Raw genomic sequence first — 20,389 nt, 5'->3', positions numbered from 1 at the left:
GATTGAAAAAAAACTGTAATATCCTAATGATTTTTGGTATGAAAGAAAAATTGATCATTTTGACACACAGTTTTGTTGGAAATTGCCACAAATATACCTGTGTGACTTGAGTGTGGTCCAGGGTAAAATATTATAGTGCGAGAAAGTTTCCAGATACTGTAACCAGCTCAACTGCACTGTGTTTGAGAATGTCTTTCCCATTTGAATTTTGAATATAAAATATATAATAAAATATAAAATAATATATTTATTAAACCTTTTTACAGTTGATCATCATTCTAAATGTTTGTCCTGTAACTGACAGTGAGACAGCAAACAGATTTGAATTTGTGTGTCTCACGTCTGATCTCATCACAACAACAGACTGTCGTCAATCATTAAAGCAACGTCACTGCTCCTTCACTTCTCACTCATTCACTGGAAATATGACGGCACAAACTCTCATCTGCTCTCTAACGCTTTAATTTACAGGTGAGATTAAAACACAAAATAATCTGTCAATTCATGACAGGCAAAAAATAAAAATACATTTGTCTGATTCAGATCACTGTGTCACGATCGACTGGCGTGGCTGAAGAACCCAAATGCAGGCAGGCGTGAAGGGGTTAACAAAATAGTTTATTTAACTCAAAACACAAAACAAAACCCATGCGGGGGTTAAATATCAAAGACAAGGGAATAAGAATAGCTCACTAAACAGGAACAATAACTAGACTAACAGAACACTTAAACTAAACTGACAACATCTAGATAAACATTCACTCACAAACAGGAACAGGGTACAATGACTAGACAGGCTTGGGGAAACCACTACGGTGGCACACTAGGACCACAGGAACATGGAAAGTAATCCAACAGCACAAGACAATGAGACATGAGGGCATTTATAGGGGAAGACAAATGAGGGATAACACACAGGGCAGGTGGAAGACATTAGACACGGCCGGGAAACAATACAGGAAATGAGAGGGGCGGGGCTAATGACGAGACACTGGAGAGAACGCATATTATTGTCAAAAGGACAATACAGTTTTTGCCCATTGCTTGAACACTATAGACACATGCTTAGACCAAAGTAACAAAACTTGAAGCTTTTGTTACTATACCTTAAACACAGTGTAACCATACCTTAAACAAAAGCGCTGCTTTGCACTTTAGTTGCAATTCTGCAACACACTTGCTTCTGCACACTACACACTATTTCACACATAAGACACTTCGTTCATAAATGAAATCTCATGGGTACCATTGGGAAAACACATCTATTCAAAATACAAAACACATTGGGTGATTGAAAACACTTAGACACACACCTGAAAAATCTTACTTACAAAACTGAACACCAATCAGCCAGCCATAAATAGGCCTCAGTTGAGCCATTTTGAGAACTTTGCAAGCATGGAGGCAGGGAGAGCAAGAGGTAGAGGAAGACAAAGAGAGAGAGGAGTAGGACGTGGTCGAAGAGGCTATGCACGGAACAGTATTTCAGATGATATTAGAGCAACTTTGGTGGATCATGTGACAAATCATGGCCTGACAATGAGGGAAGCTGGGCAGAGAGTCCACCCACATCTAAGCCGGTTCACAGTTGCATCCATCATAAGGACATTCAGACTGGAAAACAGGTATGTCCTCAACTCTCTACTCCAGACTGTATTCTATTCTGACCATTTCTAAACCCTATTTTTTCCGCTTGGAGATGGCACGTATATGACCGCCAACCACATGCCCGCACGCCTCTTCTACAGGCAATGGAAAAGGCATGCGGAGACATTGAGGTAAGGTCAATCCATGGATGGATTCGGCACACAAGGCGATATTTTCCCCGTTGCTTAGCAGGAGAAAATATCGCTTGTGATGTTGATGAGATCCCGTGGCCAGACCCAAACAGACGGCAGGATCCATAATCCCACCCACACACAATTGGCCTGTTTTTCATTTACAGTAGTGTATTTTTGGTTTTATTTTTGCGTTACTGCATTTACTGTACTGTACTGTAAAGTGTAGTACTGTGATGTACAGTATTGAGGTGATGTCATTTGTAACCTTTCGGTACTTTCATTTTTGGTTGTTGTGAAAACCTTTGTTGGAGAAGAAACATAACAAAAACTGCAAGTGTTGCATTGAGCTTCACAGAATGATAACTGATGAACTGAATAAAAACAGTGAACATTAAAGACTGCAGTGTTTTATATAAAGTACACTAGTGTGTTGCTGCTAATCTGAAAGTGTATTCATATGATGCAAGTGTGTATCATTTTTCCATCAGAGTGAGATTTTGACAAAAGGATTGTTAGGTTTTGATAGCAGAGTTTCAATTCGACATAGATGTGAATGATTTACTTCCCAGTGTTGTGTCTTGTGTGCTTGTGTGTAAAGTTTTGACACAATGAGCTGAAGTGTTGCAAAAAGTGTTCAAGCAATGGACAAAAACTGTAATATGTTTCTCTCCACACATAACCAAAGGCTTTGTCATGACTCTGCCACAGGACCAAGAAAAACATGACTAAGTGAGGCAGAGCCATGACACACTGCATGTGTTTGTGTCTCTAAATTAATGTTTGACTAACACTGACTGATGGTTGTGTTGTGACAGGTTGTTTTGGTGAGATTATTCTCACTCAGAGTCCCACCGTTCAGATGGTGTCAGTATGGGAGAGCGTCACTCTCAACTGTAGATCCAGCAGTTCAGTTTCTACTTATTTAGCCTGGTATCATCAAAAACCTGGACAAACACCCAAACTCCGTTTCTCTAGTGTTGGTAGCCGAGTGTCTGGAGTGTCTGAGAGATTTACTGATGGAAGATCAAACACAAACTTCATGCTGAATATCAGAAATGTTCAGACTGAAGATGCAGGAGATTATTACTGTCAACAGCATTATGAGTTTCCACTCACATAGTGATACAGCGCCGTCCAAATACCTCCTTCAGTCAAAGAGGAACTACAGACATACTATAGTCTCTGTCAATATTATAAATAAACAGTTTTAACACGAACATTTCACCCTCAACACTACTTCACCGTCGCCATCAGACGAAAATCTATTTTTCATATTTTTTCCAATAAAAACGTTTGTCTGTGGGCTTTTAATGTTTAACCAATGAAAAGTATTAAAAGCTTGTCAGCTTTGACTTTGTTTATTAAAAAAATTACAATGTTTTTGTGATGATATGAAACTGTGTGTCCACATTCAGAAATGATTCTTGATATTGTGTCATTAAAGATAATAACGCATGATGCTGAGCATCTGTGTGATTGAATGATCTTCGACAAGTGTAGAATTAATCTAAATAATTTAAAACAAATGTCCACAAATGATAAAATATCAGTAAAAAATACATATCAATGAACATAAACATTTACAAACACACAGTAAAGTATAAACTGGTGTTGTGATGTGTGAGATAAATATTTAAATCCATGTCGAGTGTGTTTGCATAGTGAGCGGATGCTTCAGAGCTCTGAGAGTGTTTATAGAGCTGTGAGTTTAACACTTCACAACTGAACACAAACACACAAAACATCAACAATGACCTTCATCATCAGCTTCATCTGGACACTTTTATTCTCTATACAAGGTAGAATTTTTAATGCATTAACTTTATTTATAAAACATGAGTGTACTTTTTTTTATTAACTGCATTTCACATTTAAATTGCATTATTTGTTTTTCAGGGTGTAAATCACAGATCACAGTAACTCAAAGTCCTTCAGTGAAAACTGCTGCACCAGGTGAATCTGTTACTCTGAACTGTAGATTCAGTTCACCTCCAGCCTGTAGCCCACCCTGTGTGTCCTGGTACTTACAGAAACCTGGAGAAGCTCCTAAACTCCTGATATATCTGACCAACACCCTTCAGTCTGGAACTCCATCTAGATTCAGTGGCAGTGGATCAAACACAGATTTCACTCTGAGCATCAGTGGAGTCAAGACTGAAGATGCAGGACATTATTACTGTCAGAGTGTACACTATATCAACAGTAAATATGTGTTCACACAGTGATAAAGAGTCGTACAAAAACCTCCATCAGTCAGACTGACACTGATACACTTGACTGATTCTGCTGCTGCACACACACTATTACAAGCTAAACATTAAAGCAGCACAGAAATTCTAACATTGTTTAACATGCTTTACACAATACATATTGTTTAAACAGTATTTCAGAGAATTATTGCCTCAGTGTCTTAAAGTCCCAGTGAGCAGCCAAAGGCAACTGACAAGATAAAAAACCTCAGATGTTTAAGAAGAGTGAAAACCTTGATAGGAGCTAAACACACTGAAGGAAAAGTGTTTACCACAAGAGTATCATGTGTTCATTAAATAAGTTATTCAGTGTATTAATTGTCAGTGGAAACTGAACTGCTTCATTCCAGAGAACAAAGTGAGAAACAGTGAAACTGAAACTCAGATTTGCATCATGAGGATGAGAGATTCTGTTCCTCTCACAACACTCAACTCAACTCAACTTTATTTTATATATAGCGCTTTTACAATACAAACACAGCAGATGTTCTCACACACACTCATGAGTTTTATGTCTCTGTCACACCACAAACATCAAATGAAACACTTGTTCCATTATTTATCTGCAGGTGTGTTCGTGGTTCATTGAGTCAATTTTATTTATAAACGTGAATTAAAGCCCTGAGTTTGACCCAAATGACCCAACACATATTCAAGTTCAAAAGAGACAAAAGAAATCAACAAAATCATTTGTGTTTTCTCTTTTATTGAATTTTAGCAAAAGATACTCAGCACTGAATGAATGAAGCGCATATGAATAGAAAGCCACTGTTGTGAGACATGAATGAGAAGAAGAGAGCAGAAGACAGAGGATCTATGGAGAACACTGATCTCTCTTCACTTGTCCAGTGACTGTCTGGTCTCCTCGTGTGGCCTCACAGCTCACTGAGACGCTCTTGATCCAGTCGTGTTCAGAGAGAGTCAGACTGCTGCTCCAGCTGTACAGACCGTCCTTCTGCAGGAGTCCAGCGCTGTTCTCCTGAGACCTGCTGTTCCCATCCACTTTCCAGCTCAAGCTCCAGTCTGAAGGGAAGCCCTTGCTGACCACACACATCAGTGTTGCTGTCTGCTTACTGGAAATCTCTTCACTGGACGCCGGCAGAACCGTAACTATAGGACGAGTTACACCTGATATACAGAGAACACAGGGCAAAAAAAGAAGAGTTTTATTGCCAAATGAAATATAAACATCTATGTTTAATAAATATTGTTTGCCTGTTTAATCTGGTATTATTAAAAATCAATTCATTACAAGAAAGAAACTGAATGGATGCCAAGATTAAATTAGGATCAAGACTGTGTTGGTGCAGACTTGAAGGCTTTTAATTTTACACCTTCGCTATAATGTTTACATTCACCATAGTTACATAGTATATTTAGTTTAACTGTGGCATGTCTGATAAAATCATGACACCACCAGTGAAATCATGCATGGCACTTCATTACAAATTGCAAGTTGTTTTCTTTTGGTAATTGTTATAAAATCATACACAAAAAATATTTATAAACACAAAAATAAAGATTTACAAAATGAAAAATATATTTCCCCATCAGCATTTAACAATCCAAACATATTAGTGATTAAACACTTTTTGCATGAATATATGATTCCTGTAGTTCAAAAAAAAAAAAAAATTTGGAAGATTTAATTCTACATAATAATAATTTAATATCAAGACGTGGAGGATTAAATCTTTACATTATATTAAGACATTAGCCATATCTTGATATTTTTGAGCACTTCAAACGTCACATTTAGAGCACAACAGCAAGAAGTCAACAAAAGAATCTCTGATTAAATATTCATTAAATGATTACAGTAAATATAAATATGCACTGCAAAAGCAAAAGAAATAAATGAAAAACAAGACAAATGATAACAAGTATGAATGTATATTAAAAAGCAACATCAAGAACATTTTGATATAATTTTGTACTTACTGCCAACATCCAGTCTGGTGCCGCTGCCAAACGTCCACCACAGTGATAGAAACTAATAGAGCAGCTGGACAAAAACCTCTGAGCGCTTCACTAACTCTCACTCATATACACATTTATACACAATAGACATAATACAGCATTATCTAATTTGCTGGTTATTTACACTAAAAGACAGTTGAAAATGACCAAATATTGTGTTTGTTGTAATGCAGTTTATGTTTGTCTCGTGATCATATCAGATGTGAGTGAATACTGAGAGAGCAGCAAACAAACATGAACAGTATTGAATTTCTGCCTGTCTTTACACACAGAGTTCAAAATCTGCATTTTGCAGGAGACAAAATACAAGAACACTAGAATGACTATATACACAGTAAATATTTTTATTAGCAAATCTGATATATCTGTATACTGTTCGTGAAGGGCCAAAAGATGAATGAAATTAAAAATGTGATGAGAAAATGAATAGATCAAAACACATCAAATACAGAAATATCTTAACTTCAACACAAATGGGTCTAGTGGACAAGGTGTATATTTTTCATTATTATTCACTTTCATTCACATCTTATTGCTCTGTAAGTCATCTCTGCTATATTTAGTAAGAGTATTGTCATGATGTGTTTGCATAGTGAGCGGATGCTTCTGAGCTCTGAGAGTGTTTATAGAGCTGTGAGTTTAACACTTCACAACTGAACACAAACACACAAAACATCAACAATGACCTTCATCATCAGCTTCATCTGGACACTTTTATTCTCTATTCAAGGTAGATATGCTTTATTTATAAAATATAACTTTTTTCTTATTAACTGCATGTCATATTTTAATCTTCTTATTTATTTTTCAGGGTGTAAATCACAGATCACAGTAACTCAAAGTCCTTCAGTGAAAACTGCTGCACCAGATGAATCTGTTACTCTTAGATGTTCTACTTCAATTCCTCCTTCAGGCTGTAACCCACCCTGTGTGTCCTGGTACTTACAGAAACCTGGAGAAGCTCCTAAACTCCTGATATATCGGGTCAGCACCCTTCAGTCTGGAACTCCATCTAGATTCAGTGGCAGTGGATCAAACACAGATTTCACTCTGAGCATCAGTGGAGTCAAGACTGAAGATGCAGGAGATTATTACTGTATGGTTGCACACCACACCGGCAGTTGGGCATTCACACAGTGATAAAGAGTCGTACAAAAACCTCCATCAGTCAGACTGACACACACATGCACACCTACACACACACACACACACCAACACACACACTCAAATACAGACACACCAGTGGAGGGGTGAACATTACAAACACTCATCCAGATTTTCACTGCTTTTCCTATTATATTGTCAATATAAATATATCCCATTAACCAGTTAAACGCTCACCTTACACCAGAAGTGGACAAACTACACAAACTCCATTATATGTATACATATTATATATTTATATGACCTTGTCAACATAAATATGCAGTTACGTAATGCTAAAAGTTAAAGCCTCAACTTAGACAGTTTGAAAGCGAAAGCATAATATTTCTGGTAAATATAACATACCAGTGAATGTGCCAATGTCAGATTTCAGAGGTCCAGAAGATATGAAAGAGGTCAACAGTACAAACACCAGTGAAGAAACAGTGTTTACTGTAAGCAAATAGAGCGTGATTAATCATGATAAACACTATATTTACCCTTATATTTAATTATTGCAGTGAAATCAAAAAGACATAGCTTGAAAATATTTTGTTTTGGCTTGGAAATCCTCAAACAGAGTTTTTTTTTAAAGCCCTTTCAGTAACATGAACATTAGTGGACTGTAAGTCAGAACTCTTCCAGAGGAGGATGACAGGCCACTCAGTCCAATGTAAGTGACCACAGCTTTGTCAAATTCTCATTGGTAAAGAATCAAGATTTAGCTGACCTCAGGACATCTGCATATTCATGCAACACACAAAGAGAGAGGCTGTTAACATGCAGAAAACACATATGCTTGTTGGATTGAGAGTATCAGGACTACATTCAGCATCCAGTCCACAAGAAGACAGCATTTACTGACTCTGCAGAACACAAAGACATCAATGTTTCTGTGGGATCAGTATAGATGTCCTGATCTCTCGCTCTACTGAAGCGTTTGCACTGAAAGGCTGTTTTGCATGAGCAGCGTAAGCTTCGGTGCTCTACATGTGTTTATAACTCACATGATCAAGAGCTGTTCTTCATGAGAATCAAACCCCAAAATCAACAGAAATGACTTTCATCACCATCTTGATCTGGACACTGGCTGTATTTGTTCAAGGTTTGTAAAAGTTCACTACAAAATGTGTTTAACCATGTAATTGTATGATCTTGTCTACTAAATGTATGTCTGACTTGTGATCTTCATCGATCATTTGACAGAATCTGTTGGGCAGGTGACAGTGAGTCAAACCCCTCCAGTGCTTCTCTCTCAAACAGGACAATCAGTCACTATAAAATGTCAAACTAGCAGCAATCCTGCCTGCTGTTGTGGTGGGAATCAATGTCTTAGCTGGTATCTACAGAAACCCGGAGAAGCTCCTGATTTATGGAATAAATAATAAACAGTCTGGAACTCCATCTAGATTCAGTGGCAGTGGATCAAACACAGATTTCACTCTGAGCATCAGTGGAGTCAAGACTGAAGATGCAGGAGATTATTACTGTCAGAGTTATCACAGTGGTGGAGTGTTCACACAGTGATATAGAGTCGTACAAAAACCTCCATCAGTCAGATTGACACATGACTGCACTGATACACATCACAAGCAAGTTTTGTTTTTATACTGTATTCTATCCCCTGCCCTACACCTAAACCTACCATCACACAAAACTTTGTGCATCTTTACATTTTCAAATTAACATAATTTAATATGTTTAATAATCAATTTACAGCATGGGGACCACAGGTCAGTCAGACCTTAACCATCGTTGTGAGGATATTTGGTGGGCAGAAGTGAAAGTGTTGCGGTTTATCAAGCAAACAGTGAATGTGATAGTGAGATGTGAAAATCACATTTGCATTGACAGGGTGGAGTGATGCTGATCCTCTCAGCTCTGTCTCCTGTTTAAAGTTCTGTCACCAGAACTTCACTGAGTTCACAGATAAAAGCACCTTTTCTTAAATTATCTTAATGTATAAAACTTCATCAAGCGACTTTCTATGACAAATAAATCACTTCAACACAAACGTTACGTGTTTAAAAGCCTTTTTAAATGTAACGGCAAAAAACCGAAATCTAGAACAGTAAATGATCAGACGTACAGCTGTAGAGCGACATGAATCTGACACAGAACATCAGGTCTGATCTTCAGCTCTCACTGGACAAACATCAGGACTCAAAGCTTCTAACAGCGACTCTTGCAGACCGCGACCTGGTGAAGCCCGTCATCGTGTGTCACTCTGCAGACGAACACCTCCGCCTCTTCCCACAGCGCTTTGTTGAGGGTCAGGACACCTTGGGGCTGTATCGTCTGCCCTGCTCACTCTCAGCACTGGTCTGAATCCCCTCAGTGACCTCTAGGCCATCTAGCGTCCAGCTCACCAGCGCCCCCTGTGGTGAGTAAGAGTTGATCAGACAGAGGAGCGCTGCTGAGTCTCCAGAGATCTGTTAGAGCAGCGGGTGACAGCAGAGACAATGACGGCTTCACTGTGGGACCGGCTGCAAGACACAAACACCAAACACATTATTTAAACAGACACAAACATATATCTTTTCCTCTCACTTACATGAGTTTCTAAATTATTATAAAAACATATTTAAAGTCAGAAAATATGTTAAGCAATTTCCAACAGTATGTTAAAATGACGTGTACAGCCAATTTTTTAATTCAGGAATCTCCTTTTTGAGATAAAAAAAACATTAAAAGAAAAGTTGTAAATGTTGGTTTGATTTTGAAATTATTCTTCCAAATGTGGTAACACTTTACATTAATGATGTATTTGTTAATATTAGTTAATGCATTAGCTAACATTAAAGGAGTAGTTCACTTTCAAAATAAATTTTCATGATAATTTACTCACCCCCATGTCATCCAAGATGTTTATGTTTTTTTTTCTTTAGTCGAAAAGAGATTACGGTTTTTGATGAAAACATTCCAGGATTTTTCTCCATATAGTGGACTTCAATGGACTCCAAACGATTGAATATCAAAATTATAGTTTCAGTGCAGCTTCAAAGGGCTTTAAACGATACCAGACGATGAATAAGGGTCTTATCTAGCGAAACGATTTTCTAAAAAAGATAAAAATGTATATGCTTTATAAACACAAATGCTCGCCTTACTGTTCTGCGATGCGCGTTAATGACTTCACGTAATACGTAATTACGTTGAAAACTTGCACGTTCAACTTGTAAACAATGACTCGGTACTTCCGCCTACGTATTTTGTGAAGTCATGAACGCGCATCACAGAACAGAGCAAGGCGAGCATTTTTTTTTAAATGACCGATCGTTTCACTAGATGAGACCCTTATTCATCGTCTGGTATTGTTTAAAGCCATTTGAAGCTGCACTGAAACTGTAATTTTGACCTTCAACGATTTGGAGTCTATTGAAGTCCACTAAATGGAGAAAAATCCTAGAATGTTTTCGTCAAAAACCTTAATTTCTTTTCGACTAAAGAAACAAATACATAAACATCTTGGATGACATGGGGGTGAGTAAATTATCATGAAAATTTATTTTGAAAGTGAACTACTCGTTTAACTTCAACATAATGTATAACTTTTAGTTCATATTCATTTCAGCAAATACATTTTCAAAGTCAAGTTGTAACTTGTTACATTATTTAATTCACAATGAACTCACATAAACAATTGTATTTTCCTTGAATAACATTTTCAAAAATAATAATGCTGAAAAACTATCTACAAATTTACTAATGTTAACAAATACCACCTTATTAGTTAAAAACAATATCTTTTAAAAGGAGAAATGATTTATGAAAGACACATTACAAATGACAAATTAACTACGAAGAATTTCGCTATAATCATTAAAAAATAACATTTAATGAAACATTTAATTTAAATATAAATGCAAGACATTTGTCTAAATAAAAAAAAATGGGTTTTCTTTTTTAGAATATCATACATATTTAGGAGAAGATTTCAAAAACTTCCGTTCCACTCAAGTGAACATCAGAGAGAGAAAACAACATTTACACACTGTGATATCACTGTTGTTTATTTAAATTACTTGCCTGTCACAACTTTTTCATTGTAAAAGAAGCAAAAGCCCCATATCCCATCACATTAAAATCTTTATATACATGCATGACAATTTAAAATTCAACAAAATATTTCACTTTTAAATCTTTTAAAATACATACATTTGTAACATTTTCATTAGACGGTTTCTGAAAAACATGTGTTTATCAACTCATTTTAAATAATATTATAATAAGTCATTTAAATAACAGATGTTCTGATGAGCATAAATTAGCATACAGACACTTTACATTGGGAACACAGTGTTTGAGAGATCTTCAGAAGCTTCAGAAGTCCATCATCCCAAATCTAAACCCATAGTCACCATGATCTTATCAGCATCTTCATCTTGATGATAACTTGCTCTTGTTTCAGAGGTGAGATCAACATTCACATTCACATTCACATGATTGATCCACTGTGTAAGATAATGCTTTCATTGTGAATCTTTACTCATATTTTTCTTCTTTATGTAGAATCAGGATGTGAAGTGACAGTCAATCAGACACCTGCAGTAAAATCTGTTCATCCAGGAGACACAGTTACTATCACCTGTAAAACCAGTCCTGAAGTCTATCAGAGTTGGGGTTATCAGCCTCTTTCCTGGTATCAGCAGAAACCTGGAGAAGCTCCTAAACTTCTGATTATAAAAGCAAATGAGTTACACTCAAATACTCCATCTAGATTCAGTGGCAGTGGATCAAACACAGATTTCACTCTGAGAATCAGTGGAGTCAAGACTGAAGATGCAGGAGATTATTACTGTCAGAGTGTACACTATATCAACAGTAGAGATGTGTTGACACAGTGAAACAGAGCCGTACAAAAACCTCTGTCATTCAAAGAGGAACTACAGACACACTAGCCTCATTATTAATGTAAATAAATAAAAACAAACAGAAAAGACTGATATCTCACTCCTGACACTATATGAAACTACGCCCTTACAGAAAAGACACACGAAATTCACATGTCCAAAAAACACATGTGATCACATTTGAAATGTGTGTTTTTGGAACATTTTGGTGTGAATTCCGACGTGAAACCCATGGGATAACATGTAAAAACCCATGGGATAACATATGCGACTTCACGTCACCACATGTTGCACATGTCATCCCATGGGTTATTACATGTTATCCCATGGGTTTCACGTGGGAATTCACACCAAAATGTTCCAAAAACACACATTTCACATGTGATCACACGTGTTTTTTGCACATGTTAAACACATGTTGTATACATGTGATCACATGCGAAAAACATGTAAAAAACGTGAAATTCATGTGTCTTTTCTGTAAGGGCGTCCACATTCAGAAATCATTCTTTATATTGTGTCAGTAAAGAAAATAACACATGATACTGAGCATCTCCTGTATGATCAACAACAGATTAATCCAAATATTTGAGGGCAATAAAACACAAACATAGATGACTGACACAAACTCAAAAACGTGATTTACTGAAAACACCATAAAATTTGTGTTGGACATTATATGTGACCCTGGACAACAAAACCAGTCTTATGGGTCAATTTTTCAAAATTGAGTTTTATACAACACCTAAAAGCTGAATAAATAAACTTTCCATTGATGTATGGTTTGTTAGGATAGGACGATATTTTGTCGAGATACAACTAGTTGAAATATCATAAATCTGAGGGTGCAAAAAATCAAAATAATGAGAAAATCACATTTAAAGTTGTCCATCAGAGGCGCTAAAGCTGCAATTCTAAGCTTTACATAGATACCAAACTTGAGTGGATAATTCCCTAAAGAGCTGGCAGCAGCTAGTAAAGTTTGTAGATGTGCTTTCAGCATTTTTTGGAGCATGAACCAATTACACTACATTATCTATGGAAGTAATATTTCATCATCATTCTTTACGTATCAGGCACCGTTTCTATGGTCCCATGTACCACCTTTTCAGACTACATATGGATGCAGGCCCTTGTAATTGCTTGTCCAATTATGCCAACTCATTACTGATGATTGAGTTCACATTGTGGAACGAGTATATAAAAAATTGATTGGGAACCACTTGCAACAACATAGCGATACGTAACATGGAGCCAGCAGGTGATCCAGGTCACAATAGAGGTCAAGCAGTGGTGGGAGGAAGACGTGTTGGTCAAAGGAATGACAGGGGACAAGCACCGCTTCTGAGAGGTGGTCGTGGGCTTCGCCAGAGAGGTGGTCAAAGGCCTCGTTTGAGAGGAGTGGGTGAACGTGAAAGACCTACTTTCACCATGCTCGAATGGTGCAGGCATAGTTTCAGGCCCATCGACAATTTGTCACATTGTATTTACAGCCATACTCCCCTTTCCTAAACCCAATAGAGGAATTCTTCTCCACATGGAGGTGGGAGGTATATGATAGGCACCCTCATGAACAAGTCACTTTTCTCCAGGCCATGGACTATGCTTGCAATGACATCACGTCAGACCAATGTCAGGCTTGGATTCGCTATGCCAGGAGATTTTTCCCTAGATATTTAGCTAATCAAAACATCCAGTGTGATGTGGATGAGAACATGTGGCCAAATCCACAAGAAAGGCTTGATGAAAACATAGACGTGCAGTGAGGAGCACTCCAGATGACGTTTTTCCTGTTGTGTAGTTTTGCTTTTGAACATTTTTGGTTGCTTTTTTTATTGCTTTCAAATATTCCATTTCTGGTAAAAAATCTTGAGATTGTTTCATTACTGTAATAAACTAAATTTTTGTTCAATGACTCCACTGTGTCTATACTGCACTTGTCTAGTTCTATTGCATTGTAAAACCATAATGAAGCCTATATCATATATTTTATACAACTATATTTAATGATTGTACTAACAACTACACAATGAAACTATGGTTCCCTTTCTGTCGGTCTCTCGACGTTGTGTCGAACCGACAGATGGGGTTCATTCCTGAGAACCAATCGTTTCCGACTACTTAGAAAAGGCCAATGAAAATTGGCAAATGAAATTTGCATGCTGGAATCCGCCCCGGTAATCCGGGTATAAAAGGGAGACGGCGTGCATCATTCATTCACCTTTTGTTCTTCGGAGCCTTCGGTTATGAAGATCTGCTCTTGCTAATTAGCAAAAAACTTCACATTGCCGGTTCTACGACGTGGTGCAGCGGACTGTCCCTTCCTGCAGCGACTTCCCCTAGGCGTTTCGGCGGTTCCAGAGGTGTTCTAGCCTGCAGACGGTGACTCACCATCTGCATTCTAAAAGAGCTAATTTCTCTAGCACGGCATGTCCCGCTGTTCTCGTGGGTGCGGTGTCCTCATCAAGGAAGGGGACAAGCACGATGTCTGTGTCAGGTGTTTGGGCGTCCAACACGCTGAGGCAGCCTTCGTGGACTCATCTCGCCCGCACTGCGGGCAGATGGTCAGAGAGACGTTGCGGTCACGGGTGGCTGTCTTCTCCCAAGAACCAGCCACCACCTCGCAGGCTTCCCGGGCTGTGACGAGGATGGCTAAGGCCATTCCGTCCGCCAAGGCGAGCGGCGAGGGTGATATGGGGGTTTCTGCGAGCGCTAATCCTTCAGCCAAGTGCTCGCGGACCGCTCGCACCCCGTCTCGCTCGCCTCATTGTCCCCTAGCTGGCGGTGCCACACCGTCAGCGTCCTCCTTCACGTATTCGGACACGATGCGTGATGATGATGAGATGTCTATCGCAGCATCGGAGAGCGAATTGCTGGCATCCGATCCCGACGACTCTTTGCAGCTCCCCCCCAAGGGGGGGCGAGCTCAGGAGGAGGCGGATGTCGAGATGTCGGCCATGCTTTCCCGGGCCGCTGTGTGCATTGGGTTAGAGTGCACTCCGGTGCCTCTCCCCCAGCGCTCACGGTTGGACACATGGTTCTTGGGCTCTGAGCGCGACTCCAAGCTGTGCCCAACCCCAGTTCCGTTCTTCCCGGAAGTGCATGAGGAACTGACGAAGATGTGGAACGCCCCTTTCTCGGCACGTACACGTCAAACCAGTTCTGTCGCTCTCTCTTCCCTCGATGGTGGGGCAGCTAAGGGTTACGTCGACGTGCCCCAGGTGGAACGTGCAGTCGCGGTGCACCTGTGCCCGCAGGCGGCGTCCACCTGAAGAGGTCGACCGAAACTCCCGTCCAAGGCGTGTAGGACTTCGGCATCGCTGGTGTCGAAGGCCTACGCTGCTGCGGGCCAAGCTGCCTCCTCTCTCCACGCCATGGCCATCCTGCAGGTCCACCAGGCCAAGGCGTTGAAAGAGACAAAACATTAATGTTGTTCCTGTAAATGCTAGCAAAAATGAACGGATGATCATAGTGCATCTGGATGAGCGTCAAAGCGCGGGTAACCCACCCACTAGCTGAATTATAAGTTTTGATTGTTTTTTCAACCGAGTCAGACCTGTCTGTTATTCAGTGCATTTGACTTATTCCGAGGCTGCGCACACAGACCGATCGGCGTATGACATTAACGTGTTGCAAGAGTGTTTCAAAAGCAACCTTTTCCAATCACTCTCGGGGTACTTTGATTTAAGCAAAGAAAGTAAAGAAACCGCTTTTGTGCTCAAAGTGCTCAAAGGTAAAGTATCTAGTAAAATCTACTATCAGATATCATTCACTGAAAGTCATAGGACAGAAGGTTAGCGCAAATAGCTAGAATTTATCTGCTAGCTAAAGAGTGACTTGTGTTGTCTAGTGGCTCTCCTGTTTTTGCCAAGTGGTTGATATCCTTCGGACAACATCATGTTGACCCTGGGACAACATTTAAATCAACCAATCAGATTTCAGAAATACGTATACAGTTTATTTTAATTTAATCTTCCAACCAGGATTAGGATGCTCTAGACCGATTGTTTTCTCACTTATCATTTCCCTCTGATTTTAGGGGTAAGTTATGGTTTGGGTTGGGGTTTGGTGTAGGTTTAGGTTTTATTTAAAAAATGTTGTCCTTAGGTCAACAAAATATGTTGTCCTGACTCTGAGGACATCGACCACTTGGCAAAATCAGGTCGAGCGTTGTCTGTGATGCCGGATCCAGTAGATTTCGACAGCGATGGGAACGGGGTGTTAGCCACCGTGGGGTTGCGAGCTAGTGGCGGCTGTGATACGAAGTCAGGACGATAGGCTACATTCTTGTTATAACTTGCATGGAGAGGTCGGGTTAATCTAACGTAGTTAACGCGGTTAAGCGGATGTGCCACGTGCTTCAAGATAACAGAAGATATAACCGTAGGGTTTATTTTCAGAGTCGTTTGAATAAATTACATCGTCAGTGGTTGTAAATTGCTTAATTGGAGTAAATGTACTTAGTTACTTTACTTAAGTATCTTTTTGGCTACTTTGTAGTTGTACTGAGTATTAAAGATATTAGCAACTTTTACTCTCTACTTAACTACATTTTTGAACAAGTATATGTACTCTTTACTCCACTACATTTGTAATGACTAATGCAATTACACATTACATTTTGCATGGCACCTATCTTATAATTAATATTGCCATTTACAGGGTAATGAAGGTACTACAATCTTGTGGATTTTGCCTAACTTACAAAAACTTGTCAACATGGCTTCTTTATATGAATATGAGTGCAGTATCAGGTAGAAGTCAATCGCTGGCGGTTTATACACGGTTAGCCCTTACCCGCTATTTCTACAGTAATATATTGGCAACACTGTTGCCAGCTAGTTACTGTAGGTCACACATCTACAAAAGCTCTTATTTTTAAAACTAACTCTTCCTAAATGTGCTCTAAACATGTTTGCTCAAAATTTGACCATAGTGGTGGGACTATTGCCATGAAGTGATGTAAACCAGTAAAAAGAATGTATAGTATTTCAATTTTCAAAAGTGCTCTCACACTATATAGACAAAATATTAACCTATAGAATGAGTCGGACACAGAGAAATGAACAATCCACATATGAATCTCAACAATGGTGACAATCAACTGAACAGCGTCATGCTGCAATGCATGCTGGGTACATAGTACAAAACTCATTCATGATTGTTTGTCACCATTGATGAGGTTTGTATGTCAAGTGTCTAACTGTGTCTCAATTGCAAAGAAAGATTTTCTGACAGAGATCTTTCCATTATAACATGTAATCACTTTACCAAACATATCTTAATAAATCTTAAATGCTATATTATTATTATTTAATGATTGAATTCTTTCAGATGTATCTTCAGTTACTAAGCAAACATAAAGTTGCGGTTCCTGTAAAGTCCCTTTCAGTGTTATTGTATAAGTGTACATTTTAAAGCTACAAGAAAGTCAAAGAGTCCAACCAAAGCAAACACTGATCCCATAATGGTGACTTAAAACATAATTGAACCACTATGAACTAGAGTTAAATCTCAATAAGATCTTACAGAGATGACAGAAATAAAGTGAAAGTGGTGTCTGTAATATGTGAAGATGTTATTGATGTTTGTTTTTAATTCTCCTCTGGTGAAATCTTGACAGATTTATTGTGTTCATCTGTTATTTACATTGTTCATCTAAGACTGTGTGACTTAAGTGCGTTAATAGATTCTTTAATAATGTATCTTCAAACAGCCATTGCAGTAGTTTACTGTAAAACACCTACAGTAACTAGCTGGCAACAGTGTTGCCAATATATTACTGTAGAAATGGCAGGTAAGGGCTAACAGTGTATGTGAAATGAGNTCACCCAATGTGTTTTGTATTTTGAATAGATGTGTTTTCCCAATGGTACCCATGAGATTTCATTTATGAACGAAGTGTCTTATGTGTGAAATAGTGTGTAGTGTGCAGAAGCAAGTGTGTTGCAGAATTGCAACTAAAGTGCAAAGCAGCGCTTTTGTTTAAGGTATGGTTACACTGTGTTTAAGGTATAGTAACAAAAGCTTCAAGTTTTGTTACTTTGGTCTAAGCATGTGTCTATAGTGTTCAAGCAATGGGCAAAAACTGTATACTATTTTATACAATAAGGTCAGAATGTCTTCTTACAGTTGGCTGTACTGCTGTACAGTGTGATACCTCACCAGACTGTGACCAATGCAGTGCACCGTAGTAAATGAATGTAAGGGTACTACTGTAAAATACTGTATATGTATTATAGCCTACTGTTTGTGTACATTAGATCATGTGTACATAACAGTAGATTGTTACATACCTGTTCTCATTTCTAAAGGTTCAAATTATACCTGCCATTATAAATCGACTCAAATTGGGCTGGACTCTCTGTACAGCCTCTCTTGTTGTTACAGTAAACCGTGGTTTATCACATGATCAATGACTGTAGCCCTGATCTCATTCGAGACCACACTTCTTGTTCCTCGTCTTCCTCCTCTTCTTCCGACTCGTCCTCTAATTCGAACTCTGCCTCGTCCTCTGGCTCTCCCTCCCTCTGTCTACATTGTTTGCATCCATTGTTCAAAACCTATAACTTGACCCTTGGCCTATTTATAGGCCTCTTCTAAAGTCATGATTGGTTGGTGTTAAGTAAAGCAATGTGTGTTTGCACATGTGAGGAGTTAGTGTGAGGCACTGAGGAATTAGTGTGGCATTTTGATTGGTTGTGTTTGAAAAAGGAAATCAATATACTTCCTGTAAGATGTTTGTGTGTTACATAGAGAATTGTGTGTTGTGTTTTGCAAAAAGTGTTTTATGAAACTGAAAACTGAGTCAAAGGTCGAGAATTAGTCTATGGTTTTGCCGATTTGGTGTGTGATTCTGGTGTTTGAGTGTCAGGTTTCAGAAATTGTGACAAGTAAACATTTTGTGTGTAAGCAGTTGAAAAAAACTGTAATGTAGTGCTTCATTTTGAAAGAGATGTGAGGCATTTTGCATTTTGTGTGTGCAATTCTTGGATTTGTGTGTAAAGTTTTGAAAAAAAAGAGGCAACTTTTTGAAAATGTGTGTAAGCAGTTGAAAAAAACTGTAAAAATAGAAACACAAAGACTGCAGTGTTTTATATAAAGCCCATCAGTGTGTTGCTGGTGATATGAAAGAGTAATTCAAATGGTGCTTGTGTGTATGGTTTTGTTGCAAGAATTTCATTTTTAGAAAGGAGTGTTAAGTTTTGATTGCAGTGTTTCATTTTGGCATGTATGTGAGTTGTTAATCTCCAAGTGCTATGTCTGATTGGCTTGTGTGTAGAGTTTTGACATAATGAGCCAAATTCTGCAAAAAGCATGTAAGCAATAGGCAAAAACTGTAAAAGTAACGACTGTTTAGAGTTCTTTGCCTATAGTTTTGAAAAATGACATCAAGGTTCTGAAATTGGTGACAAAATGATTGAAAAAAACTGTAATATCCTAATGATTTTTGACATGAAAGAAAAATTGATCATTTTGACCCACAATGTTTTGTTGGAAATTGCCACAAATATACCTGTTTGACTTGAGTGTGGTCCAGGGTAAAATATTATAGTGTGAGAAAGTTTCCAGATACTGTAGCTCCACTGCACTGTGTTTGAGAATGTCTTTCCCATTTGAATTTTGAATATAAAATAATAAAATATAAAATAATATATTTATTAAACCTTTTTACAGTTGATCATCATTCTAAATGTTTGTGCTGTAACTGACAGTGAGACAGGAAACAGATTTGAATTTGTGTGTCTCACGTCTGATCTCATCACAACATCAGACTGTCAGTCAATCATTAAAGCAACATCACTGCTCCTTCACTTCTCACTCATTCACTGGAAATATGACGGCACAAACTCTCATCTGCTCTCTAACGCTTTTACTTACAGGTGAGATTAAAACACAAAATAATCTGTCAATTCATGACAGGAAAAAAATAAAAAAACATTTGTCTGATTCAGATCACTGCATGAGATTGTGTCTCTAAAGGAATGTTTGACTAACACTGACTGATGGTTGTGTTGTGACAGGTTGTTTTGGTGAGATTATTCTCACTCAGAGTCCCACCGTTCAGATGGTGTCAGTAGGAGAGAGCGTCACTCTCAACTGTAGATCCAGCAGTTCAGCTTTTTCATCCAGTTTAGCCTGGTATCATCAAAAACCTGGACAAACACCCAAACTCCTTTTCTCTAGTGTTGGTAGCCGAGTGTCTGGAGTGTCTGAGAGATTTACTGATGGAAGATCAAACACAAACTTCATGCTGAATATCAGAAATGTTCAGACTGAAGATGCAGGAGATTATTACTGTCAACAGCATTATGAGTTTCCACTCACATAGTGATACAGAGCCGTCCAAAAACCTCCTTCAGTCAAAGAGGAACTACAGACA

General features: G+C 38.4%; 1 pseudogene and 5 gene segments (V, D, J or C); 5 read left to right on the top strand and 1 right to left on the bottom strand.

Annotated features, from left to right (window-relative positions):
* Positions 1-1,398: 1,398 nt before the first annotated feature.
* Positions 1,399-2,901, top strand: LOC130547448 (Ig kappa chain V-V region MOPC 21-like). The segment is given in 2 exon segments: positions 1,399-1,420; positions 2,597-2,901. Coding segments are annotated over 2 exon segments (327 nt in total).
* Positions 2,902-3,489: 588 nt separating this feature from the next.
* Positions 3,490-4,211, top strand: LOC130546736 (Ig kappa chain V region 3547-like). The segment is given in 2 exon segments: positions 3,490-3,580; positions 3,678-4,211. Coding segments are annotated over 2 exon segments (378 nt in total).
* A 516-nt stretch (positions 4,212-4,727) lies between these two features.
* LOC130547447 (Ig lambda chain C region-like) lies at positions 4,728-6,298 on the bottom strand. The segment is given in 3 exon segments: positions 4,728-5,158; positions 5,972-6,023; positions 6,245-6,298. Coding segments are annotated over 3 exon segments (420 nt in total).
* Positions 6,299-6,575: 277 nt separating this feature from the next.
* LOC130547446 (immunoglobulin kappa variable 1-39-like) lies at positions 6,576-7,150 on the top strand. The segment is given in 2 exon segments: positions 6,576-6,740; positions 6,822-7,150. Coding segments are annotated over 2 exon segments (378 nt in total).
* A 1,041-nt stretch (positions 7,151-8,191) lies between these two features.
* LOC130546741 (immunoglobulin kappa variable 4-1-like) lies at positions 8,192-8,890 on the top strand (annotated as a pseudogene).
* Positions 8,891-19,816: 10,926 nt separating this feature from the next.
* On the top strand, positions 19,817-20,338 carry LOC130547445 (immunoglobulin kappa variable 4-1-like). The segment is given in 2 exon segments: positions 19,817-19,889; positions 20,031-20,338. Coding segments are annotated over 2 exon segments (354 nt in total).
* Positions 20,339-20,389: the final 51 nt, after the last annotated feature.

The sequence above is a fragment of the Triplophysa rosa genome, linkage group LG23 (genome assembly GCF_024868665.1).
Source record: "Triplophysa rosa linkage group LG23, Trosa_1v2, whole genome shotgun sequence".
Lineage (NCBI taxonomy): Eukaryota > Metazoa > Chordata > Actinopteri > Cypriniformes > Nemacheilidae > Triplophysa > Triplophysa rosa.
This window is presented reverse-complemented; position numbering and strand designations above follow the sequence as displayed.